This window comes from Miniopterus natalensis, chromosome 17, assembly GCF_054644295.1.
Source record: "Miniopterus natalensis isolate mMinNat1 chromosome 17, mMinNat1.hap1, whole genome shotgun sequence".
In the NCBI taxonomy this organism is placed as follows: domain Eukaryota; kingdom Metazoa; phylum Chordata; class Mammalia; order Chiroptera; family Miniopteridae; genus Miniopterus; species Miniopterus natalensis.
In genome coordinates, this window is record NC_142097.1 from 31,988,949 (window position 1) to 32,014,983 (window position 26,035).

At 51.3% G+C, this 26,035-nt stretch overlaps 2 protein-coding genes across 4 annotated transcripts; one reads left to right on the forward strand and one right to left on the reverse strand.

Annotated features, from left to right (window-relative positions):
- The first annotated feature begins 3,751 nt into the window (after positions 1 to 3,751).
- EPX (eosinophil peroxidase) lies at positions 3,752 to 13,562 on the forward strand. The gene is made up of 12 exons (XM_016210693.2): positions 3,752 to 3,884; positions 3,990 to 4,083; positions 4,317 to 4,486; positions 4,682 to 4,799; positions 4,931 to 5,060; positions 6,005 to 6,211; positions 7,375 to 7,693; positions 9,099 to 9,259; positions 9,647 to 9,902; positions 10,333 to 10,503; positions 12,550 to 12,787; positions 13,361 to 13,562. The coding sequence occupies exons 1-12, from the start codon at positions 3,752 to 3,754 to the stop codon at positions 13,560 to 13,562; spliced, it is 2,199 nt and encodes a 732-aa protein (XP_016066179.2).
- A 938-nt stretch (positions 13,563 to 14,500) lies between these two features.
- On the reverse strand, positions 14,501 to 25,794 carry MKS1 (MKS transition zone complex subunit 1). 3 transcript variants are annotated; one of them, XM_016210648.2, is made up of 18 exons: positions 25,715 to 25,794; positions 25,232 to 25,341; positions 23,870 to 23,940; positions 23,275 to 23,430; positions 21,806 to 21,903; positions 21,500 to 21,628; positions 21,126 to 21,230; positions 20,355 to 20,463; positions 19,754 to 19,810; positions 18,634 to 18,676; positions 18,314 to 18,379; positions 17,470 to 17,540; positions 17,058 to 17,127; positions 16,847 to 16,954; positions 16,046 to 16,179; positions 15,459 to 15,541; positions 15,276 to 15,373; positions 15,005 to 15,193 (listed from the first exon to the last, which is right to left on the reverse strand). In XM_016210648.2, the coding sequence occupies exons 1-18, from the start codon at positions 25,792 to 25,794 to the stop codon at positions 15,102 to 15,104; spliced, it is 1,680 nt and encodes a 559-aa protein (XP_016066134.2). In that variant the 3' UTR covers positions 15,005 to 15,101. The 3 variants fall into 3 exon arrangements, with proteins under 3 accessions (XP_016066133.2, XP_016066134.2, XP_087682357.1); XM_087826231.1 differs by having other exon boundaries at positions 23,870 to 23,988; positions 25,211 to 25,341; XM_016210647.2 differs by having other exon boundaries at positions 14,501 to 15,373.
- Between the last annotated feature and the right edge of the window lie 241 nt (positions 25,795 to 26,035).

Sequence of the window (26,035 nt, forward strand, 5' to 3'; positions counted from 1 at the left end):
CGGTCAGGTTCTTAGGCAGAGCGAAGAGAAGAAACAGGTTATCATTAGAGTTGCAAGGGGCTATGACCCCAACAAGTTGAAACAAAGAGGGGCTTTATTTTATGGATATAAGGTGGAGTTGGGTACTGTGAAAACACGAAGCTGTCAGGGCTGACACAGCTCGTCTCTCCTCCCCCCTCCCTTCATCCCTCCCTGTCTACGCAGCCACTGCCCAGATGGGAACCTCAGCCCCCAAACCTGACTTTTCCATTCTGCCTTCCACAGTTGACTAGCTCAGTCTCTCATTGTTCAAACTCCAAATTCATAAGAATAATTTGATTGACTGAGGTTGGGCTATGTGTCCCATGTGGCTAAGGGATATGCAGGTAGTGTGACATAAGCATGGCCATCCAAGCCCACCCCTTCAGCACGGATTGTGGTTGAGGGTTGTTCCCAGAGAAGGAGCATGCTGGTGGACAGACTTCCCCCCAACTATGTCTGTCATGAAAGGAACAATCAGAGCACCCCTTAAACAACACCCAAGGAACTTAACATTAGTTATGTCTAGATATTCATGTTTTTATTCATTCATTAAACTAATATTTATTGAGTGGTTACCCCACAAATGGCAGTGCCCAGTGGGTCATATCCACCTCTGAGCCCCCTCACCCATTATTATTCAAAGCAGGGTCTGCCTTATCTGCAAGGCCACACTCCTCCTCCCCCTGCCCCTAGTCCCAGCCCCTGGGAGGTCCCAGTCTGATGGAGGAGGTGAGGTACAGCTCTCACAGAAGGCCAAGGCAGGAGGGAGGAGAAAGCATGGGTCCTTGCCTTCAGATGACCCTCAGCCGGACCTGTGCATCTCTCAAGTGCTCACCAGAGACCCCTCCTGCTTCCAGAACATTTCTGCCCATTGCTGACTTTACTAGCAGATTACAGAGGTCAAACCCTTGATCAAGGTGGTATGGGCTCCCAGGCCAGCTCTCCAGGCCCCACAGTGAGCTTTTTCTGGTCTTGCTAAAAATAGAACACTCAGAGCTGCCTCTCTCAGGAGAGTCCTCAGCACTAGAACACGTACACGTGCACATGCACACACATGCACATGCTCCTGGCCTGCCCCAGACTCGGACACAGTGTGGAGCCTCCACAGTATGAGTTAAGCCTCTTCTCCCTGCAGACCTTGGTGTTCTTGTCATGAGGATAGGTTCAAGGACCCCTGGGAACAGGAGCAGGCCCACCAGGCCCTGAGCCCTGCTCCACTGTAGCTGTCTCCATGGGGGCCGTTGGAGCTGAGCAGATAAAGAGATCCAATCAGGCCTGTGGCCAGCAACTCCACTGTGGCTGGCAGACAGTTCTTGTGAAAGTGGTTGCAGAATGTTGAGGTTTTGAGATGGCCAGGGGAGGGTGGGGAAAGAAGGTTCTTAGGTATTGTAGCTGAAAGATGCCAGGGAGAGAAAGCTCCCTCATGGTCTTGGGTCTGGGCCTCAGCCTGGCAGTGCCAGTCTCTGCAAAGGCGTCCACTGACCCAGGGCTGGGCTGACACAGGGCGAGCAATGCCCTGACCAGAGGCACTAGGTCCTAATAGATGTACAGGCACAAACCCAATCCCTGACCCAAGAGCTGTGAAGGGCAAGGTCACAGTAGACGCAGCCATTCTACAAGTACATATCGGGGCCCTGCCAGGCACTGTATTAGGCACTGAGGCTACAGTGAGCTACATACGCCTTTTCTGTATGGCACTCACAGACCTGTAGGGAGCTGTAGCTTCATCAGTTCCAACCACAGAAATACATGTATAATTAGAGTGATGTTAAGTTCTATGAAAGGGGCTATAAGAGTAAGGACCAGGAAGACCCAGACATTTGAGTTGGATCCAGATGGGCTGGGACAGGAAAGGCTCCATGTGGATGGGGCCTGGAGGGTCAGTAGGAGTCATCAGCCACAAAAGGGGAAGGGTCTTCATGGTTGAGACCCATAGCAGGTAGGGTAGGTCTGTTTCAGGAGCTGAAAGCCAGTGGGTTTAGAGGGCAGAGGAACAGAGAGAGGACATGGGGCTCTGGAGAGGGGAGGTGGCAGGGGCCAGACTATGTGAGCTTGGAGGCTTCTTTCTTTAGGAGAAGCTGCACCGAGGGCCAAGAAAGGAGGCAGAGGGGATAGCATGGGCATGAGACCAGTGGTGCCCAGGCCCCCAGGGCCTCATAGTCCTATGGCCAGGAGGGATGGAGGGAGAGCAGTTGAAGGGCTGGCTGGTCAGGCCCTGATCCCCGAGGACACCCCCCATCCTTTCTCTCGCCCCTGAAGATACGGAGATAAGATCAGGGCCCAGGCCTGGGACTGGGGCTTGTGAAAGGGATTGCTGAAGGGCCTGTTTCAAGAGCAACCGTCAGGCCAGGGGCGTTGGTGTGGGAGGAGGGGTCTGTGGAAGGTGTGGAGCTGGGTGTAGGTAAGACATGGGGGATAAAGGGCAGGAGACAAGGACACTCAGAACAGCCCTGCTGGGAGTCTGGAGCAGGTACAGGGATGGACACCTGAAGAAGGGGCGAGGACAGGAAGGCTGCACAGCTCAGCCGGGGGGGTTCTGGAGCTGAGTATGGAGAGACGAGCACAGGTCCTCCAGGCAGACCAGGGAGGGGCCAAAGCAAAGGGTGAGCCTGGCTCATGCAGTGGAGGGAACTGCAGGAGGAAAGACAGAGGGTGTGGGGGCCTGTCCCTTAGGGAAAGACCGCCTGGGGTGTTCTGTCCTGAAGATGTGGAAATGAAGGCTCAGCCAAGGTTGCGCAGGTAGGAACAGACCCAGGTCCCACCCAGGTGGCTCTGAGTCCCTGCAGTAAGCTGCCTCTAAGGAAGCTACCGCCCATCACCCCGACAGGAAGCCAGAATCTACACCTACTGCTCAGCGCACACCTACCACTGCTAAGCACTTAAATTCGTGGAGGAGCACCAAGCCCAAGACAGGTCTTCAGCTCTTATGGAGGCCTGCTACCATTGCTCTGCTGGGTGTTTACTGTGACATCTCACTGTGTCCCCCAGATGGCCCCATGAGGTAGCCCCTTTAATTTTCAAGCCCTGACTCAATTATTGCCTCACCTTCTACTGGCATCTTAGAGAGCTAGTAGGATATGGAGTAAGGGAGAGTGGCTGAATCATTAATCCTACATCATGAATTCACCCAACAAACATTTATTGAGCACCTACTGAATGCCAGCCCTTGTTCTGGGCAGGGGGTGAAGGAGGATGGTGTATGGGGAGATACTACAGTAAGGCAGACCCAGTTTCTGCCTTATTGGGGAAGGAGAAGACCATTTCCACTCATCTGGCCCAGGGGCCATTTTAGGGGTGTGGAAACTGAGGCCTGGAGATGGGACGTGACCATACATACTAGTGAGTGGCAGGCCCAGGCCCAGTCCTCTGCTGAGGGATGCTGTGCCTCAGTCACCAGCAAATATTCCCTGAGCAACCTGGGCTCTGAGAGATACATATCAGTGAACTCAGTGCAAAGAGGGTGGGATGGGGTGAGTGGCTAGGTCCCCAGGATGGTGAGTGGCGAGGAGGGGTGTTTCAGTGTCATGACTCCCCCCAAAATAAGAGGGAAGTTCTAGAGCTCCACCTCAAGAGGCTGGGCTTCTGGGGCCCAGAGCTCCCCTCCCACACCCTAGGACTGGATATAAAAGTCCCTTCCCAGCTGCTTCCAAAGAACAGCAGGAGGAGGGAGAGGTCAGCTTGGGGTCCTCCAGGTGACAGGGGAGTAGGGGAGTCCACCGGTACGCAAGACATGGGTGTCGCTCATGTCACTCGTTGCCCCGCTGTGGCTGGGGGTCTCCTTGTGAAGACGAAGCTGCTCTTGGCCCTGGCAGGGGTCGTCGTCACTCTTGTCCTGGCCCAGCCTTGTGTGGGCACTGCCCCAGGTAATGGCCCTTGGATGGCCAAGGAGAAGGTCAATGGAGGGGGAAGGGCTTGGGTCTGGGGGGCTGTGGCTCCCCTGGATCCTGAGTCTCCTTCCCTCTGAGCAGCTTCCCCCAGGGCAGTGGAGACCTCGGTCCTTCAGAGCTGCATAACAGAGGCCAAGTTGCTGGTGGATGCCGCCTACAATCAGACTCAGAGGAGGTGGGCCTGGGTCTGGGGTCTGTGTGGGCCTGGACGGGTCGATGAGGGAGGACGGGCTCCATTCAAGGTCATTTCACCCATCACCCTGCCCCGGGCCCATGGGGCAGTGCCATGCTGGCAGAGCCTCCCTCCCATCCGTATATCTGCTAGCACTCCCCGCTGCCCACCGCCTGGGATGGGGCCCCGCAGGGGGCCTGCCTCCTTTGATCGGCCCTCCCCCTCCTTCTGGGCAGCATCAAGCAGCGCCTTCGCAGCGGCTCTGCCAGCCCCGCGGACCTCCTGTTCTACTTCAAACAACCGGTAGCGGCCACTAGGACAGTGGTTCAGGCTGCCGATTATATGCACGTGGCCTTGGGGCTGCTGGAAGAGAAGTTGCAACTCCAGGAGTCCTTCAATGTCACTGGTACTGTGCTCCCCACTGAGCCCCCAGGGCTGCGCTGGCCTGGGAGTGGAAGGGAGCCGGGATGGGGGAGGCAAGGTGCGCAGACGTGGGGTGTTGGGAGGGGAGAGGGTAAAGGGATGGGAGGTACAGAACAGATGAGCTCGGGAAGGAGCTAGGATCCTGGATCCAGGCCCCTGGCCCCTGCCCCACCCCCAGATGTGCTAACGGAACCCCAGCTGTGGCTGCTGTCCAAGGCCAGTGGCTGTGCCGTCCAGGGCCAGGAGGAGGCGTGCAGTAGCAAGTATCGCACCATCACCGGGAGATGCAACAACAGGTGGGTGCCAGGGGCTGCACCTGACTCAGCTGGGGGACTCCCTTCCCTCCCCACCCATCCCTACACACCAAGTGGTGTCCAGGCCCGCTTGGGTCAGCCAAGTGCTGACCCCGGCCCACCCCCTGCTGCAGGAAGAGACCCTGGTTGGGGGCCTCCAACACCCCCCTGGCTCGCTGGCTGCCGGCCGAGTATGAGGATGGGCGGTCGCTCCCCTACGGCTGGAACCCTGGCAAGAGGCGCAGTGGCTTCCTCCTCCCTCTTGTGAGTTGGGGCTGAGGACCTGGAAGATGCTTGATCTCAGGGTGTGTGTGTGTGTGTGTGTGTGTGTGTGTGTGTGTGTGTGTGTGTGTGTGTGTAAAAGTACAGCCCAGAGTCAGCCAGCCAGAGTAAAACCTGCCTCATGTTGCTGGTATGAATATGAAATAAATATTAAATAAACATCCATATGGGATATAATCTATTAAGGCTAATCATTACAGTATTTTTTTCTGAATTAGTGTCAAAGTATCTTGCTAACTACAGGAATGAGCAAAAGTAGGTTTACAGTTCTGAGTATGCAAAACACAGAGTTTGTTGTTGTATTATTAATTATTGCATTATTTATTTGCATTACAACTGTAAACTTACTTTTGCTTACCCTTTTATAAAGGGCTATGCACCTTCATCTAGCTATATCTATTGATCTTTGTATACTATTTTACACTTATCAAGTCACCAATTTTCTATCCATGTCAATATAACAATCATCTACCCATCTATCAAATCTATTTATTAATTTTTCTTCCATCGATCTATCCATTCTCTCTCTATTTGTTATCCATTACCTAGCAACTAGTCCATGCATCTATCAATCATGTCTATCATCCAGTTATCCATTAGGTTATAAATTGACCTATCGATTTGATGTAATAACCTCTCTGGAAGTGCTGGCAGGGTCTGAGCCAGCCAACCTGGCCTCTCCCCTTCTCATCCTCCTGGTCTCCTCAGGAGCCAGGCCAGAAACCCTCCTTCTAGGAATGACAGCCACAGAGGAGGTGGGACAAAGTAGGAAAGGGGAGGGGGGAGGGGAGGGCAGGAGAGGAGGAGAGACTCTGTGTTAACTCCAGTAGGGGCGACCTGCTGCCCCCTGAGTCCCCCGCTGGCTCCAACACTTTTTGGGGTTTAGAAGTCCCCCCCCCCCACATGCTGACCTATTTCCCCACTAGGTCCGGGCAGTGTCTAACCAGATCGTGCGCTTCCCAAGAGAAAGGCTGGCCTCCGACCAGGGCCGGGCCCTCATGTTCATGCAGTGGGGCCAGTTCATCGACCATGACCTGGACTTCACCCCTGAGACCCCAGCCAGAGTGGCCTTCAGTGCAGGCGTTGACTGTGAGAAGACCTGTGCCCAGCTACCCCCCTGCTTCCCCATCAAGGTACCCTCAGCCAGTCTCCCAGACCCCTGGCCTCCATCCTGGGCCAAGAGCTGGGGGTGGGGATCTGGAAGACTCAAGTGCCATCCTTAGGGAGCTGTTTGTGATGCTGGAGGGTCGGACAGAGACAAGAAGCAGAGCCTGGCATAGGCTCCAGCTCTGTGCGGGTTTGAGGGGTGGGGATGGGGCAGCCTGCCAGCAGGTTCAGTGCAGGCTCCATGGAACAGTGGAAGCCTCTGGCCTGCTGCTTTTGGAAGCATTTAGGGCCTCTTAGCTCTCACCCTTCTCTCCTTCCTGGGGGGGTCCGAGGGCCCTGCAGCTCTTACCAGTTCCTGGGATTGGGTTGTGAGCAGGGGGCTATCCTTCAGGCTGAGAGGCAAGGGTGGTGTGGAACACCAGGGAAGAAAAGATGCACTCCAGGGGGCAGAGCCTCTGCTGGGGAGATGGGGGGACACACGTGTACGCACTCATATACCCACACCCTCACCCTAATAGGTAAGGCGATATCCATGGGGCGTGGTATGGGTGAGGCATGACTTCTGAGGGCCCCTGCTGGCTCCTCCCTGTAGCAACTTTCCCATCCTTCAAGCTCAGGTTCAGGGCACCTCCTCCGAGGAGCCTTCCCATATCTTCCTGTCTCACCTTTCACTTTTGGCTTTTAGATCAAGCATAGCAAACGGCACGTCAATTTAGAGTTACATTCCTATGTGTGTGTCTGTTTTCAACTGAATTGCCAGTTTCCTGCAGCGTGTGCTGAGCTTTGTTGATCTTCATGTTTCCAAAGCATCCAGCACAGAAAGGTGCTTAGGAAATATCTGTTGAGTTGAATGGAATGAAAGAAGCAGAGGCCTAAATGTCAGGAGAACTAGGTTTCAATTCCTCTCTCTCCTGCTAACCGTTGTCACTTCCCGTCTCTGAGCCTCAGTTTCCCCACTGGGATAAGGAGGATCTAAGGCTTCATCCATTTCTAATCTCTCATGACTCTGATCCAAAGTGCTACGGACATTCAAACTGACCTGGTGAGCAGTGTGAGTCTGGATGAGTCAAGGAGGGCTTCCTGAAGGAGGAGAGTTTGGAGCAAGGTTTTGAAGCAGGTGTGGGAGAACCAAGAGGAGTAAGCTTGCTCTTAAGGGGCTGCAGTGTCACTGGTTCCTCTTCTACCTCAGATTCCGGCCAATGACCCCCGAATCAAGAACCAGCGAGACTGCATCCCCTTCACCCGTTCGGCGGCCTCCTGCCCCCAAAACAGGAACATCATTCGGAACCAGATCAATTCGCTCACCTCCTTCTTGGACGCCAGCATGGTATATGGCAGCGAGGTCTCCCTCGCCCTGCGCCTCCGCAATCAGACCAACTACCATGGGCTACTGGCCATCAACCAACGTTTCAGGGACAATGGCCGGGCCCTGCTGCCCTTCGACAATCTGCACGACGACCCCTGCCTCCTGACCAACCGCTCGGCGCGCATCCCCTGCTTCCTGGCAGGTCAGACGGGGGCAAGGTGGTGTCTCCCTAGATATGGCCAGGCCCTGGGTTCTGGGCTTGGGATGCGGTGGGGTACATGTCTACAGACCTCAATAGTAGGCACATCATAGCACATCTGTAGTTGTCACAGGATCCGTAGGTTGTCAAGGGTCCCTTTGCAAACACCTGTTTATCTCCAGCAGCGCTGGCTGGTAGAAAGGTCCCCCCATTTTGATCCAACACCCACCTATTGCTGTTCATTGTGTTTCTGGAACTTCAGAGAAGTTCACTCACTAATAGCCTCTTTACTGGAAAGCAGCTTTATTTCCGCCTGCGTTGTTTTCTTCTCTGGGCTGAATTCCCTTAGGTTTTTCCCCCCTCACCCCCACTGTTGCTAGACACTGGTACCTGATACCTTCTTCCGGATGCACAATTTGAACCCTCCCAGGGCTCTTTGCCCCCATGTGCTGGTTATGATAACTGGCGTCCTTTCTGGTTATTTAAGATATTTAAATTGCCATCTCTCATCCTTATGGCAGCCCTGACAGGAGGCCACTATAATCACCCTCATTTTATAGATGAGAAACTGGGGCTCAGGGGAGATGACTAATGTATCCAGAGCACAGAGTTCAGATGGCAGAGTCCATAGTGGGCACTCAAGTCAGGGTAGCGTCCAGGCCTGTGCTCTTTCCACTCTATTCCACCACCTTTTTCGTGGGGAGTTAGCTCCAGCCCCTTTTTAAAGGATCGTGGGGTTTTTTTCTTTGCACCTTCATGAGAGGTCTACTGAAGAGTGGATTAAATAAGGCCTTGTACAAAAAGGCTTAGTTCAAAGCCAGCAAATGCCTGTGAGTAAGGTCCACCTTCAGGAATCTACTTTGCTTCCTGGCCTCAAGGAGGAGGCCTGGCTACAGGAAGAGGCTCTGCCCAACCCTCCCTCCTGCGTAAGAGCAAGTCCAAAGCTGGGGGAAGGTCCTGTCCTCAGTAGAGAACATGCACATGGATGCAGTTCATGGGACAGGAAAGCTCATGGTCCCAAGTCAAGGTTCCTAGAGTCATCCAGGTCCCCCCACCAGCTGTGGATCTGGTCATCTTGTGGAACAGAATCATTAGGCAAAGACTTTCCTGTCTGAGACGGGCAGCTGCCCTGTGCTTTTTTTCCTACCTCACCCGAACCTGTTCCAGTCACTTAGGGATCCGAGACCCTGCTGTCCTCCCCTCCTGACCCGTTGTGTTGGGGAAGAGGGTGGCGGTCAGTGAGCTGCCCCACAGGACAGTGAGGAGATGGAGGGCCATGAGGGCCAGGAGCTTGGCCCAGGTCGGGAAGTCCCACCACCTTTCTCTAGTCCCCCAAACTCTGTCTGCTGTAGCAGAAGGACATTTCTCTGGGAAGAGCTATAGTGATTCTGAACTTGTGGTTTTCAAGGTGACTCTCGATCAAGCGAAACCCCCTTCCTGGCAGCTATGCACACCCTCTTTATGAGGGAGCACAACCGGCTGGCTACTGAGCTGAGACGCCAGAATCCCCAGTGGACTGGAGACAAGCTCTACCATGAGGCTCGGAAGATTGTGGGGGCCATGGTCCAGGTAAGAAGCCCTGGGTCCTAGCATCCCCTAGAAGGAAATCTGGCATGAGAAGCAGTCTGAAAAAGTGGCTCCCGCCCTCTTTACCACATCCTTGGGGATGTGTCTCAAGTAAGTCAGGTCTGAGTGATTGTGTGTATACCTGAGAGCTGGCCTATACCCCCAATTCTGCCACTAACTCACGGTGTGACCCTCTGCATGTCATTCAGCCTCTCTGGGCTTCAGCATCTCCATCAGCCAATGGGAAACTAATATTGCTACATTTGACATGATGACATTCAAGAATTAACACGCCTGAGCATCCTTTTGAAAAGCCAAAGTTCTGTCCAAAGGTAAGGGTGTGGGGTAAGCAGCTGCTAAGGTAATTTCCTCCTACGTCTTCTCTTCCAGATCATCACCTACCGAGACTATCTGCCCCTGGTTCTGGGCAAGGAGCGGGCCAGGAGAACCCTGGGGTCCTACAGGGGGTATTGCTCCAATGTGGACCCTCGTGTGGCCAATGTCTTCACCCTGGCCTTCCGCTTTGGGCACACCATGCTCCAGCCCTTCTTGTTCCGCTTGGACAGCCGATACCAGGCCTCAGCACCCAATTCCCGTGTCCTGCTCAGCTCTACCTTCTTTGCCAGCTGGCGAGTTGTGCATGAAGGTGACCAGGTTTTCCAGAGGCAGAAGGGAGTGGGGTTGGGGAGCACACCCTCCCCCAGTTGGGCCAAGCCTACTGCCAGGAGGCCAGCTGCTGCTCAGGCCACCGCTAATCATCTCCCCAGGACAGTGAAAACAAGGCAGGTCCCACCAAGACCCTGTCATGGGCCTCCCATCCCCTCTGGGATTAGGGGTTTCTAAAGAGGAGACTAATGTCAGACTGGCGGCTTGTGGGCCTGAAAGAAGCTTGCCCTCCCTCCCTTTAAGTAGGTGTGACCATTTCCCTGACAGCCTTGGCTCTCTTCATGTCCACCCAGGCCTCTATTTTCTGAAATAATCATTACAGAACATGAGCGACTGGCTTATCCAGCTCTGAGCTACTTGGGCTTCCCAGAGGCTGGTCCAATGTGTGCTCTCACATTCCCCGCCCCCAGGTGGCATCGACCCCCTCCTCCGGGGCCTCATGGCCACCCCAGCCAAGCTGAACCGGCAGGATTCCATGTTAGTGGATGAGCTCCGGGATCAGCTGTTTCGGCAAGTGAGAAGGATCGGGCTGGACCTGGCGGCTCTCAACATGCAACGCAGCCGGGACCACGGTCTCCCAGGTGAGGGGCTGCCCACCCCTTCTCCCAGGCTTCGCTTGCACCAGGGCTTCTGCTGGTGGTGTGGTGGGGGCAGGTTTCAGAGAAGGCTCTTGGTGCCTGGGACTGTCTACAGAAGGTGCTGTGGCTGAGAGGCACGCAAGGCCAAGGCTGATGCCGTAGAGCCTTCCTGGGACCACTTTTGCTGTCCTGCCACTTCTCCATCTGTTTCAGGGTCTTAGCTTTAGGTTCACAGCAGTACCAGGACCTGGGCACGGGGGATGAGCAAAGGCGATAAGGATTTTCCAAGTAGAGAGAAACAGATATAAAAGGCAGAGAGAACCGCTGCATTCCCCAGCACCCTGGCAAGTTCCAAGGGGAAAGGCTAAAGTTTCAGGGACAGAGAAACTGGCTTCTGGCTCTAAGTGGAGAAAGGCAGAGCCTGAGGCAGGGTGGAGTGAAGTTAAGGCTGCCTTGGCTGTTTGGTGAGGACACAGAAAGCTTTGTTCCAGGTTAAGAAGACAAATTAGGCATTTTGCTAGGAGCTCCCATGGATATTAACTCATTTAGTCTTCCCAGTGACCACAGTCACTTTTATAGAAAAGGAAATAAGCTCAGAGACACCCAGTAATTTTCCCAATGTCACAAAACTAAGGAGTAGTAAAATCTGAATCAAATTCAAAATTTCTCCTTTCTTCCTCCTGTTCAATCCACAATGTTGGGGGAGGGCTTTGGCCACCACCTTGCTCCTCTCTCCTCCCCACCTTCTACTTTCCTGTCCACATACAACCCGAAGCTCCATCTGCCTAAACTAATCTTTGTGTTATAACAGAGTGGGGGGAATTTCTGCTGCACTTGCGAGCACCTGGCAGGCCCACAGCAGGCACTCCAGAACCAGTTTCTTTCCTTCATGGCACTTGGGTGCTCCTGACAGCCGAAGAGCTTTGGCACCCCCTGCTGGAGAACTGATATTGCTCACCACCCAAGATGCCACAGAGAGATTCTGTTCCCTCAAAGCCTGTTCCCTGCAAGCTGTCCCAGAAATATTTTTCTGGTATCACCTCTTGCAGTCTATTCTAATCCTTCCAAGGTCCAACACCAAATGTGGAACTGGAAGACCTAGTTTGAACTCCACTTAACAGTAGTGAGTGACCTTGGAAAAGTCATGGGTATTGAAGCTCAACAAGTATCCATTGATAAAATGGGGATTACACAGAGAGGTTGGGAGGATCCTGATATCCACGCAACAGAGCTTAGCACTGGTAAAACATGACATGGCTTTCCTTTGTTCAGCTGGGGGATGGTGCTTGTGAGTTGTAGTTCAATGAATGATGTTGGGCTAGTGTTCCTTCAGGTTATGGCCAAGCCATCTCCTATTGATGGTCCCACCACATCAGGTGACCTGATTCTGGTATGAGATCCTGATAGCTGAGAAATCAGCATGGCTAGTCTTTGGCAGTTTCTGAGTAGGTGAAAAAATTTAAAAACAGCTTTATTGATATGTAATTAACATCTAAAATTCACCCACAGAAAGTATACAGTTCAATGACTTTAGTATAGAGTTGTGCATCAGTTACCATATCTAATATCGGAACATTTTTATCACTCACAAAAGAAACCTCATAACAACAATCAGTCCCCACTCCCACCCCGGCCCCTGACAACCACTAATCTTTCTGTCTCTACATATTTGCCTGTTCTGAACCTTTCCTATAATGGGATTATATAGCAGGTGGTTCTTTTCCGAGTAAAGTTTATCCATGCTTTTCATTCCTTGTCTTGTTCACTCACTTATTTCTTCACTGATTCACTCATTCGACAAACCGGATTGAGTCTCTTGTGTTCTAGGTACTGTCTTAAGTGCTATGCAGCCCTCAGTTTGATGCACACAAAGTATGGTTGTCCGCTGGCATTTGGTCTTTGGGTAGGGGCCTCTTCTGCCTACAGGGCTCCTGTTCTGCCTCATGTTGCCTGACCACAGAGCTCTCAGGAGAAATGTGGAGAGAAGCAGGAGCTAATGGGAGGACCGCAGGGGTAAAATTGAAACTGCTTCTGCCCCCTTCCCCTCAGGGTACAATGCTTGGCGGCGCTTCTGTGGGCTCTCCCAGCCCAGGAATCTGGCACAGCTTAGTCGAGTGCTGAAAAACGACGGTTTAGCAAGGAAGTTCCTGCAGCTGTATGGGACTCCTGACAACATTGACATCTGGATGGGGGCCATTGCTGAGCCTCTTTTGCCAGGGGCCCGCGTGGGGCCGCTTTTGGCTTGTCTTTTTGAGAACCAGTTCACAAGAGCCCGAAGTGGAGACAGGTAAGTGACCCGACCCTAAAACCAGCCCTAGGGCAGGGAGGAAAAGCACTAGCACTCACAGACCCAACAATGAGGGAAAGTGCTCTTTTTAGCTTCATTTCTTCCAAGATCACAAAAATCTGAGACCAGCAGGCTCCTGGAGAGCTTGGTCAGAGGCAGCGAGACCACTGACCCAGGGAGGCTGACACTGCCTGAGCTGTAAGCACCTCTAACCCAGGCGGCTTCTCGGCCTTGCTATTCCATTCCCACAGCCTCACTAAACAATCCTGGAAAACATGGGCAGAAAGGGCTACACCTGGTTTCCCTCCAATAAGTTTGTGGTTTAAGACCTTATTTGGACTTGGCCTTTTCCTAGGTTCAAATCCAGCCCTGGCCACTTAAGTTACTGTGTACTTAATACCGGGCAATGTACTTGACCACTGCACTGCTCTCTTCATTTGTAAAATGGGAATAATACCTATTCTGCAGGACATTTTTGAGAACTGAATGACGATGTACCTAGCACACAACAGGTGCTCACTATATGCTAATTCCTCCCCAACCTTCACCCACATCTCTCAACTGTCTTGGCAGGTTCTGGTGGGAGAAACGAGGTGTTTTCACCAAGAGTCAGCGCAGAGCCCTGAGGCAGATTTCCTTGTCTCGAATTGTGTGTGACAATACCGGTATCACCGTGGTTCCAAAGGACATCTTCAGGGCCAACACCTACCCCCGGGGCTTTGTGCATTGCAGCCAAATCCCCAGGTTGAACCTGTCAGCCTGGAAAGGCAAATGAGGCCTCTGCAGGTAAGGGGAGGCTTTCCCCAAGAGCCCTGGGTGGGATCAGGCCCTCACTTCCTTCTCCAGATGGGACGGCTGAGTCCTCTTAGGCCTCTAAGCAGGGACAACAGAACTTGTCACTGGGGGCAGGGTACTCTTTCCTAGTGGCCTCCCAGTATGCTAGCTTCTGGGCTGACAGTTAATCCCATCCAGGGCCTAGAACTTTGGGGGGGATGTTTAGGAAGGACCCAGCTAGCCTTGGCTTAGTCATCAACACCCTGAAACAGCTCATCTCTGGATGTCCAGCAAGTTCCTCACATGTCCACTTCTGCTGCTTCCGCAGGACTCTGTCCCAAGCCCCTGACCTTGGAGAGAGGGAAGCTGGGGAAGACCACGAGTTTACTTTTTCCCCTGGAACAAACCATATCCTGATGCTTTTGCTGGCTGCAGCTCTGAGCTGGTTCTCTGGCTAGGAGGGATAGCTAGGGTGCCCAGCAGCAATGAACCTGCCTTGGGAGCCAAACAACGAGGTTTTGGAGCCTATGCAAGATGTTAACTGGAGGGTTTCCAGCCACTTTCTTACTGTTCCCAGCCCATCCCTGACTTCTGCCCATGACTGGGAGGCCCCACAGTCCTCCTCGGAGCCTGCAGGCTGGGTGGCCTGTTCTGCTTCTGCCAATAAAACACTGCTGAGGGCAGGAGCCAGTCTCTGCTTTGGCTACGGAGGGTGTGGCCTCATCCCATGCTTTGCTGTGCTTGTTAAGGGGACTGCTGCTAAGGCCCAGCTGCACTCGCCTCTAAGTCTCTCCTGGGGGCTGAGTTAAGAGAATCAAAAGAAACACTCTGGAGTAGAAAAGAGCAGCAAAGGGGAAGGGCGGCAGCACAGGGGCCCCAACATTAGAATACCTCAACCACACCAGCCACCTGAGCAGAGAAACAGCCAACAGAATGTCAGTCAGTATAAAAAGCTTTTATGTATAAAAAACACAATAAAAGATATCACCCAGTCAGCAGAAAAGACTGGGCAGTGTCTTCAGCCTTCATTTTCTCCAGAAATAGTTGTATCACAAAAAAAACAAGCCTCACGCAGACGCGGCTACCCTAGAGAGGAGAGGCTGACTCCTGGGCTGGGAATTTAAGGTCTCGCTTTCCTGCCTTCTTGAGCCACCATCTGTGAAGAGGTTGTGGAGAAGGCAGCACCCTGCAGCCCACGGCTACTGAGACCACGGACAAGCCAGAGAAGGGGCTGTGTCGAGGACAGAACTTACTATGGGGTTTTCCCAAACTAGTCTCAAACCGAAAAACATGCCTTGTTGCGATGCCCACTTGCAGTAGCTGAAATATGAATATGGGGGCCACAGGGTCTTGGGCTTCACTGACACAAGGCAGGGAGAAAGCCCTGCAGAAGACTAGGCAGAGGGGCGGGCCTGGGCATTTTCTCAGTTCTTCCGGTTCTCAGGAGGTCTCCAATAGGAAAGAAGAGGAGGAGGGAGAAACGCAGCCTTAGCTGTCACTTTTCTTGTCCTCTTGCACGGAGGGACAGAGCTACCACAGGCTAGGAGACCGAGGTTCCCGAGGGGCTCAGGAGGTCCTGGGGAAGGCTTTCTCGGGCCTCCTGCATGCGGCGCCGGGCGCGGCGGAAGGCCTCTGGGTTGGAAGCAAACACAGTAGTCAGCTGCCATGGCCCATGCTGACCCCGGGTGGCCAGTGGGCGGGACGGGGCACCTACCCAGTACATTGTGAATGGAACTCTGCTGGCTAAATCCTCCCAGACGGTCCAACACGCTCCGCACCCTTTTCCGGAGAGAACTGGACTCCATGAAGGCCCTGCAGGGGAGCGTGCCACGTGGCCAAGGCTCTCTCCAGACCCCAGGGATGAAGAGCCCCAAGGCAGAGGGCCAGGGTCACTCACCTGGACTGCTGCAGACAGTGTAAGCGGAAGGTGACACTACCAGTGGTCTCTGTGCGGAGCCCAAAGCGGCTCAGACGCTCCCCCTGTGGCAGTTAGACAGCATGGGTTCTGCAGTCTCCAGACCCCAGGCACCGTGCTGGCCTCGCCCCCTCTCCCATTCCCGTTCTTGGGGAAAACAGCCGTTGTGGAAACCTCATTCCAGCACCCAGACTCCATCACCTCAAGGCAAACACTGGCTCCTAACTGTAAAGCAGGGGCCACTCCAACCTCACTGAGAATAAGTCTTGCAAGCTTCCTGCTCACCCTCCCCACCTCTGGTTGTCAAGGCCTCGGTGATGGGCTGGAAGGAGGGGCTGGTTATTCTGACAGGGACCAAGGGGAACCTCAAGTATGCTATTTCCCAGAGACCTCCTAGGACAGCAGTGGAGATATTTGTACCTGGCTCAAAACATGGCTTAAGAAACAGGAAGGAAGGGGCTAATAATGAAGCAATGAACAATTAAGGGGCCTAACCCAGATCCCACCTGCTGTAGGTGAGACGGGAACATAAGTTCCCAGCATGAAGTTTCTGCAGAGACAAAAATCACCTTGAAGGTTCCTGGGATCCGCACATAGGAGAGGTCCTCCAGTTCCAGGGAACCACCAATGAAAAACCTCCTCAGCTCAGCCACTGTGCCAAGCTCCATGGGTCTCCACGTGGAGACTGTCAGGGTGTGTGAGCCTGCGCAGGGAGAGGGCAATGAGGCCAGGGCCAGAAGGGGCACGTCATTCTTTGCTGACTCCCCAACAGTGACACTGGCCTAGTCACCACTACAACACCTGTTCTGGTGACAGTCTGATGTCTGGTGAAGATTATCATAGCAGTAGTTTAGGGCCGCGTTTGGAAATTAATCCGAAATGGAAATCTCAGCTCCTCCCATTATTACCCCTGTACCCAGGTTAAGTTTCTTAACCTTTCTGAGCCTCATTCTCACCTAGTAAAATGAAAATACCACCACCGCCTGCACCTCACAGAACAGCTGGAAGAACTAAATGGAAGCACTCAGCATAATGCCTGGCACACAATAAGGGACAGTGGCTATTATCTTAAAGTGAACGCTGAGCCACTTTGCCATGCAACTTCTCCCTCAAGGCTGCAGGTCAAATCAGAGGAGCACAGAGCAGATTCCAGACACTCAGGCTGCTCGACTTCACAGTTAGTTGTCGACTCCACTCAGTTGAAGGGAGGAAATTCCTCAACAGGAGCAAGGAATCTTGCAAGTTAAATGCTTCTAATTCCTAATTATCCCTACTTCTCCCTGGAAGCGGATGGATCTTTTGGGAGAGCTAGTCTTGTTCCTAGGAGCTAGGGCATGGGGGCCACAGGAAGGGCAGGGACAAGAGGTCACCTGGGGTGGCGGGCAGCACCACAGCCCCGTAGCCTTCCACACGGTACCTCTGCCAGAAGTCCAGTGACAGGACCTCGCAGTAGAGCACTGGCCACTCCGGGAGAGCCTCTGCAAGCAAGGGAGAGAAACAGCTGGGTCCTGGGAGGCCCTCCCCCAGAAGGGGCACCACTGAGGAGGCCCGAGGCCCAGGATCAGCTGCTGAGCTACTCACCAGCTGATTCGTCCTCATGGAGGAAGGAGGCCTCAAATGAGAATGGATAGGAGAAGTAGGCCACCTTGTCCTAAAAAGAGGAGCGTCATTTTATACTCAGTGTCATGGGGTAGGCAAGGCCTCACCTGAGATTTATTCTCCATGGCCAATAAGGTCACCTTCAGAGGGGGAAAGAAAAACTATCACCCAGGTAGGAAATAAAAGGCTTAGGCAAAGGGACACCCAGTTAGAAGTTGCTCCCATTCCCCCCAAAGCAGCAAGAGGACCCTGGGACTAGCAACCCTGCAGAGCCGCCACAGGAGGGCTACACCCAACCCTGAATTTCCCTGGCGGGGGTGGCTGTTGGCCTGATAAATCTTCAGATGGATCAGAGCCCTACTCCCTTCCAGGTACCCCCTCTTGTTTTCCATACCATTCCCAGGGACTTGGTGGCACAGGTCTGTGTTATTCCTGAGAGCTGCTGGAATGTTGGGCTTGACCAGTCTGAAAGCCATAGACAATAGATAGTAAATTTACCTGGGAGGAGGGCAAGTAGTTGAGAAAGAGACAAAGTTCCTTCATCCACTCATTCACTCGATCAATCATTCACTTAACATTTACTGAGTGTCTACTCTATGCCATGACCAGTCACTGGGGATATCTCGGTGACCAGACAGAAAAGATCCCTGTGTCTCATGGACCTAACCTTCTCATGGGAGGGAGACTGACAACCAACAAGAGGCTATTAGGTGGTGTATGATGCTGCACTAAACTAAAACGGGGTGAAGGAACCAAGTGGCCTGGAGGTCCATTTAGACTGAGTGATGAGGGATGACCTCTCAGAGGTGACACTTAGGCCGAGGCCTGAACTCAGGAAGAACCAGTAGTGCAAAGATGTGACAGAAAGGGGTTCAGACACAGGAAATGGTCCTGAAAAGGCCCAGCCTTGGATACTGGAGAAGTTTAAGATGAATAGAAGATGAAGAATCAGCCAAGGAGGCTGATGATCTACCCAAGAGAGCGAAGAGAGAAGTATGGAGCCAGAAGCCAAGGGAAAAGTTTCAGGGAGGAAAAGTGAGCCGTGTCACATGCTCCTGAGAGGTCAAGTAAGGTGAAAGCAGAGAGGTCGCCATGGGATCTGACAAACTGGAAGCCATCTATGGCCATGAAAAGAACAATAACAGTTTTGATGCAAGAGCAGGGAAGGAGGCCTGACCAGATGCCTGTAGAAAACTTTCAGGATGGGTATAAAAAAGAGACTTATGAATATTACTTACGAGTAGTTGGTAATTCCACAAAGAAGTGGACGTAGAGATTGTCATACTCATAGCCTTGGGCTGAAACTAAGAAAACAGGAAACTATTTCAGCCTATTCTCCTCTCCTCCTTGGCACCCACCCAGTCCTAAAGGATCTATACACTTCCGGAAGTCTCTCAAGGGCCAGGAACTCTCTTGTGTTTCCAGGAAAGACTCATGGCTGAGTTTTCCAAGTACTGCAGACAACCCAAGGCCTCCATTGGAGCTAGGTGGACTACTTCACAGCTCCATCGGGGCATGTGATAAAGCCTAAGAGATCTGTGTGTGGCAAGACACTTACCTACCTCTCCATTTACAAAGAGCCGGAGGGTACCTGGGACAGTCTAAGGTAGAGAGAAGTAGGACAGATCAGGAGGTGTGGAGGGAATCAGCACTTCTCCAACCTGCCCACAAATCCCCGGAAGACCTGACATTGGATGTCAGATCTGGATGTGTCCCTAAATGCATTTCCTTCTCACCCTGCAACTTCGTAGATGTTTCCCAAAATATCTAAAATTTGTAATGTAGAAAAAAAAGTACATAATTTAAATGGTAGGGAGGGCAACACAGCATGGGAAATTTAGAAGATTATCCAGGGGAGGCCGTAACAGCTGTCCTTCAGTGTGTGCTGGGAGGCTGGAGACCCTGTTCCCCCTTGATGGCTGAGGTCAAGAAACTAGGGAGTTTCACAATTTAGGTATTTGTATAGCTATCTTATCTAACTTTATAAACTGACCATCTGTTGCTAATGCAATATGAAACTAATAAAAGTTAAATTTTTAGAGAGAGAGAGGGAGACCAGTGGGTAATCCTATCCTTGTTTCCAGATTTAGAAATGGAGCTCCTGGAATGAGGGGACACCAAGAATAGGGCCATAAAAAAGGTGACCTAAACTGTTTTGTTTAGTTTTTAAAGAGCCAAACTATTTGACAAACAGAACCAACACCCCTTCCCTCTCTATGGGGCCCTTAGGAAAATATACACATGAAGTGAGGAAGATATTTCCATCTTTATATTTATTTTTAAAATCAATTATAAAGCAATACATGAATGCATTACCACTGAAGAGATTCAAAACGACGTTAAGTGTAGAGAGTAAAAACAAGCACCCCCTGACATATTGCTCTTGGCACCCAGGATTCATCTCCTATCTCCCAGTCCCACCCTCTCCCCAGAAGAAGCCACCCACAGCATGTGTGTACCCTTTAAGGCCTTTTCTATGTACCAACAGTTCTATAATAATATGCAATGTTTTAAAAACATCAACAAGGACTATTCTCTGTATGTTCTTTTTTACTTTCTTTGATACTGAAGAGTACGGTATGTCCTGGGGACCTTTAAGAGAGGCTCTACGACTCAGCTGCAGTCAGAATGCTCTGCCTGAACCCCGCTCACAGTGCTGCAGGAAGCCAAGCACTCACCATCTCAAAGTCAGTGCCCACGAGGCTGCTGAGATACTCCTTGTGCCGGCCATAGAGCTGCAGAAGGAAACCAAACCAAAACCCAAGATGTGACCCAAGCCAGACCAGAGTTCAGTTCAGAATGGGAGAAAAAAAGCAATAATGGGAAATACCACAGAGAACTGGAGGCCTAAGTCCCAGCCACTGACATTTAAAGTGAAACACAGGGGCTGTAGAATCCACTGGCCTGGGACCGAGTCCTGGCTCTCACACGTACAAGCTACATGACCCTAGACAGGCTGCTTAGCTTCTCAGCCTGTTTCCTCACTTAGAAATGGTAGTAATAAAAGTAATTACCTCAAAGAGTTGTTATACGGTCTAAATGAAATAAAGTATGTGAAATACCTAGCCAAGAGAACAGTAAACATTCAAATAAATGGTCATGATGATGATGATGATGTTCTAACACACACTTGGGTTTGATATGTTGGCAATGCTTCCTAAGTCAGGAGAGAGCCATTAAGAGCAGACCTAGCGACTGCTGACATCAACCTCGGACATGGTCTCAGCTCCCAGGTGCTGAGGCTCACCCCTGTGGTACTAGGGATGAATTGGCTCTTACATCCTTGAACACACGCTGCTCCCGCTCCTCCTCCTCCGGCTGTGCGAGGGAGGACGCATTGTCGATTGTATACTTCCACAGCTCCTGCTTCTCCCCGTCAGTCTCAATTCTGTGAGGTCAAAGCCACAAAAAGACCAGCTCTAATAACAAGGGAAGGGGCCCTCCAAGACCTAGCCCAGGGATGAGCCATCACTGGCCCCACACCTCACTTAGAGTATATGATGACAACAATGGCCAGAATGATGACTGGGAGAGGGAAACGGTAAAGCAAGGGCACCAGACTAGACTCAGAGAGTATAGGTTCCAGGACCATTTCTGCCTCAAAGTCACGGTGAAACCCTAAAGCATGACATCCCTGTCACCCAGTTTTCTCACCTCAGAAACGGACAGGAGAGTCTAGGTAATTTCTAATTTACAGTCCTATTATTCCAGGACATGAAAAGGGAAAACAATAAGCCCAGAGGAAAAGCCCTGGCTGAGTTCATCACCCTGTTCTGGTTAGTCCCTATATTCAGGGCACAGAGAATTATTTTCACTTAACCACACTACTGAAGCTGTCATTTTTGAATTGGTGTAGTTGCACATTTCCTGAGAAGAGGATCCCCAATATCCTAGGGGTCAATGACCCAGAATAGAACATGAACCAGTACCTGGGAGCTTAAATGTCAGAACAGATGAAGGGCTTTCTGAGCATCTCCCCAGCTCGGGGCAAGAAGGGAAGCCAAGAGAAAAAAACGCCAGTCTCTGCCAGCCCTTTCTTTCCCTCCTCACCTGTAGGGTCCTTTGAGGCCAGTGAAGTCAGGTTTTACTGTGATCACACCATTGCTATCCACCTTCAGAGTACAGAGGACATGTTCATAATTCTTATAGCCAAGCCTGGAAAGCAGGGAACCAGCATCAGGATCACTGGTCCCACCTCCAGGGAAAGAAGAGGTAGGTAATCAGAACACATCAGGAGAGAGGACAAAGGCTGCAGTAAAAATTATCACAGTAAACTACTTTCTTCTGAGAACAACGAAGAAGAATGAAAAGCAAGGAAGCCCCGCCCTCCCATGTACCCCAGGATAACTACAGCAGGTAGGTGACGGTTAGTGAGAGAAGACGATGGTGAGCCTCTGGGCTGGGCAGGGAGAAGCTTCACTCACTTTCCATAGGGCCCCAGGTCTGCCATAATGTACATTGTCTGAAGAGGGGTGTTGATGACATGGTTGTTCCTGATGAACTCTTCTGAGGGTTCCCAGGTGACAACTCGTGACTTGAGGATGCCACCTTCCCTGGGAGACACCATAGGAAGGGTCATTTCCCTGGGGCCCCCCAAAAAGCTTGGGGGAGCACGCCCAGGTGGAGGTCTGCTACAGAACGGGAAGCCTGAGTTGTTGGACATACCGAGAACAAAGGTATGGAAGGAGCACAAAGGCCCCCCTAGAGCCCCCATGCACACTTGCACTCACATCCCTCGCCTGTCCTGCCGTCGCCGCCTGACATTTGCCATTCGCTCAACCAAGAATGATGGCACCTCCCTGGTTGCAGTGGTCATTTTCTGACAGTGCTGGGAAGAAAGAGCATCCTTGTGTAATCCAGCTGGTCAGAGCCACATGGGACCAATTACCCAAAGGGAAGTCTTCCTTCTGAAACCTCATTAGGGACCTGAACCTAAAATTATTCCTCATAACATACATGCTAATGCAGGGGAGGAGTGGCACAAACAAGCCAAAGAAGATTCCTACCACACCTTGGTTTGCCCTGAAATTAGCAGCATATTAACCTTCAGAAGTGAGTCTGTTTATGCTAATATTAAAATGAGCCTGCAATTTCCGAGCACGTACCAGCAAAAAGTTGGGTGAGCCTGCCTGGTAGATGTTGACATTAACTAGGCAACTGGAAGATGCCAAATGGGATACAAGTATTCCATGGAAAATCCTCGCATGGGAACTGAGCACTAACTGTAATTTTATTCACTTTTCCAAAACACACAACCCAAATTTTATATGCTACCAACCCACAGCTTTCCTAATAGAGGCATCAATCTTTCAAAAACATTCACTTAACAACTGTTCCTTGCAGAGATCTACAAGGTTGTAGACAAAACTCAGAAAATAGAGGCTCTACCCTCCCTCGAGGAGTTTAAAATCTCGCTGAGAAGACAGACCATATCAGGTAATGACTGAAGAAAGTGTTAAACAAGTCCACCAGGGTATGTTGGCATAATTGAGGGAAACTGAGGACATAAGCCATTGGCTGTACTGAATTCCTCTTCAAACATATACACTCAGAGTTTTGGCTGAATCCTCTGGTGAATTTCATCTAGATCAGCAATTTTCAACAAGTGTACAGTAAAAATTTTTAAAACATGTAATACTTGACTAATTTAGTCAGGGGCACTGACCTCTTTTACCTTAGATTGTCAAATAAAAAAATGACAACAGCCAACACAACAATAGCTGTCCAGTGTGAATGAAGCAAAATATACTTTTTTTTTTTTGTCAGATCAGCAAAAAATATAATATGCTTTTTGGTGTGCCACAGAATTTTAGTAGTTAGTTTATGTGTGCCATGAGATGAGAAAGGTTGAAAATCACTGATCTACATGGTTCTAGACTCCACCCACTTATCTTATCTTATGAAGCATGGAGGAAGTCAAGCCTAGTGGCTCCTTCTCCCAGTTTGCAGCCTGCAAGCCTATCCTTAGAGACCCTGCAAGCTCCTCCAGGCCCTCCAGCACGGAAGAGAGCAGAAGCCACACCACCTGTAGACTGTGCCTGCTCTACTCCAGCTTGCCTGCCAGCAGCACAAGGCAGTTCCTAGACAGGCTCTGTCACCCCTTAACAGACTCCTGATTTAACTCACAGAACCCAGTGAGGCCAGAAAGCTCAGGGAGGCAAAGGAGAAGGAAGCTATGGGACCTCAGAAAGAACAATACCTCCTCCAAATTGGTGTATCTATCAGAGTCAGTGTAGGTAAAGATTCGTCGGTTCTTCCTTCTACCTGAACCTTCCAGCTTCAGGATCTCTTGACGGTACTGATGATCCAAAGGGCTCTGACAAGCTGCTTCATTTTGGTACAGATCTACTTCAAACTGAGGTCACAAGGAAAGAGAGATCTACTGAGACTAGGTCAAACTTTTGTTCCTATAACTGCTTAATTAAAACAGTTCTATAGAGCTGATACAGTCTGACATATTTTCATAGCCAACTCTTATTTATTTAAAATAATTGAGGGCAGGGGATCCAAAGGATGTAAGAGCTAAAAGGAACCAGAGTGATGGTCTAATCCAACTCTGCTGATACTGATGGCATGTGGCCCAGAGATGAAAAGTGCCTCACCCAGGATCATAAAATTGGGTAATGGAAGTCACTATGCTACACTGCCCCTGTTAACATAACAGGAAATATAAACTGCTACAAGCTTTCTGGAAATTGGTTTGGCAATCTGTATCAATAATCTTTCCCTGCTACCAGCCAGGTGGAGGTGGACTGGGTGGAGGTAGACTGAGTAGACAACTGACATTTGCTCACCTGGCTAAAGAGCTTCTCCTGCCACCCAATCACAACCTCCTCCTCTTCATCTTCATCTGGGCGGTGTCCACCTCCAAAGACAACAGGGTGAGTCAAATGTTTGAGCAAAACCAGCACCACTTCTTGTCCTATGGTTGGTTATCATCTAAGTCCCTGCTCTTATGTCTGCCACAAAACAAGCTGGAGTTCAGTGACTTATTAAGTAATCACTCTAGGCAAAGGTTGGAGAAGCTGTGGATGAATAGAAGCCAGGATTAAGACACACGAAGTGTTAATCACTACTCTAATTTGAATAAAAGGAAGACATGCCTTCCAGGAATTACTTCATCTAATGCAGTGTCAGTAGCTGAAATTTAGATCGAGGCTGAATAGCTCTTCCTCAATCCCAATTGTCTACATTTGCTTAAAAGAAACCCTGGCATTTTCATCTTTACTATTCCTGAAGCCATACATCCAGAATCACAAACACTGTAACCTTAGGACCAAGTATCAGGAAAGAAGAGGAAAGGCAAATAGATGATTATACAAAGAACCAAATACATTCCTGGCTGAGAATGCCTTTTCCAGAGACACATGCTTCACAACCCACCAGCCCACACTCTTCTTGTTCAGGACTATTTTTAACAGAAACAAAAGCATAAGAGACTAGTGGCCTAAAACAAGCACAGTTCACTCTTCTGCCTTCCCAGATAAGGAAAACTGCAAGAGCACAGTTGATGTTAATATGCACATTTTTCAAGCAGACCCCAATTTTTAAATTGTTTTTAAAAGTGTTTATATGTATACTTAGAATTTGGAGGATATTTTTTCTTAGGGGAAAAAAAAAAAGCCACAAATGGAATTTAGGTTACCAGGAAAAATTTATAACACATCTAAAGTATGGTATTTGTTGTTTCACCACATTTAACTACAATTAAGATCAGTATCTTGCCCAGCCGGGCGTGGCTCAGCAGTCGAGCATTGACCTAGGACCCAGGCGATCCGGGGGTTCGATTCCCGGTCAGGGCACATGCCCAGTTGCGCTCTTGATCAATGACTCTCTCATCATTGATGTTTCCGTCTCTCTCTCTCCCTCTCCTTTCCTCTCTCTGAAATCAATAAAGATATATTTAAAAAAAAAAAAAAATCAGTATCTTGATGGCAGGAATCATGTCTTATTCCATTTTCAGACACAACATAATATAGCAGGTGAAATGCCTAATCAAACCCTGACTTCAACATTTACCAGCCATGTGACTTTGGGCAAGGAACCTAACGTCTCTGCCTTTTCTCAGACTACAGCCTTTTCTGTCTTAAGCAGCAGCTACCACCCCAGGCCCTTCCCAGACACCCGAGGGGGACCGGTCACCACCATACACCCACTTGCGGTTGGGGGAGGCCTCAGAGTGCCCAAGTCTATGAGGTCCTTCCCGCACTGGGTGGCAGGCTGGTAATGGAGGAAGTTGCTTGATGTGATTCTTTGCAAGTGGACCCTGTCAGGAAAAGAGAGGCCCACAATAATCGTTAAAACACACACAACCCGATGAGCATAAGATGGGGGACACACAGAAAAGGGAGGGGCTACCAAGGTGTGCGGGGCGCACGCAACTGAGGAGCCGCACCCCGCTCACCACCCCTAGGAGGAAGGGTGAGGCTGAGGCTGTCCTGGGGACACGGGGCTCCGAGGACCTTGGGAGGGCTCGGTTAGGTCTGGGAGCTGAGGGCGGAGAGGGAGACGCGGGGAGGCCGCGGAGGCAGTGCTCAGGGTCGTAGGCAAAAGTGGGGGTGCCGAGCACCGAGAGGTGAAGTTCAGGCTCGAGCTATCTGAGAGCATAAAAGCACGGGGCTCCGGGACGCGGCGACTACCGGAGGCGCAAGTTGCGCACGGGGTCCCCGGAGCGGTACACAGCCTCCCCGGTGTCCGTGTTCCAGACGGTCTCCGCCATGACAGCTGCGACGCTCCGCGACGGCGCCGGAAAGCTCGCCGCGCGCCCCCCCTCCACGACGGCGCCGGAAAGCTCGCCGCCCCCCTCCCCGTTCCCCTGGTAACGGAGTCGCGCGCCGCAGGATTCCCGGGCCGCCGAGGAGCTGCGCACGCGCAACCCTCGGCTCCCTGCGCGGCGCGGCGGCCGCTGGCCCAGCGCGGTCCCCGCGAGGCCGAGCCAGGGTCCCGCAGGGTCAGCGCCT

Bases quoted from the DNA above. Each gene is read 5' to 3' on its own strand.
- EPX (XM_016210693.2), top strand. From the start codon at position 3,752: ATGGGTGTCGCTCATGTCACTCGTTGCCCCGCTGTGGCTGGGGGTCTC. The intron at 4,084-4,316 runs GTGGGCCTGGGT...CCTTCTGGGCAG, and splicing joins TACAATCAGACTCAGAGGAG to CATCAAGCAGCGCCTTCGCA. The intron at 4,800-4,930 runs GTGGGTGCCAGG...CCCCTGCTGCAG, and splicing joins ACCGGGAGATGCAACAACAG to GAAGAGACCCTGGTTGGGGG.
- MKS1 (XM_016210647.2), bottom strand. From the start codon at position 25,794: ATGGCGGAGACCGTCTGGAACACGGACACCGGGGAGGCTGTGTACCGC. The intron at 19,811-20,354 runs GTAAGAGCCAAT...TTCCTTCTGCAG, and splicing joins AGCAGCGTGTGTTCAAGGAT to CTCTATGGCCGGCACAAGGA. The intron at 17,541-18,313 runs GTAAGTAATATT...TATGGCTTTCAG, and splicing joins TGTGGAATTACCAACTACTC to ACTGGTCAAGCCCAACATTC.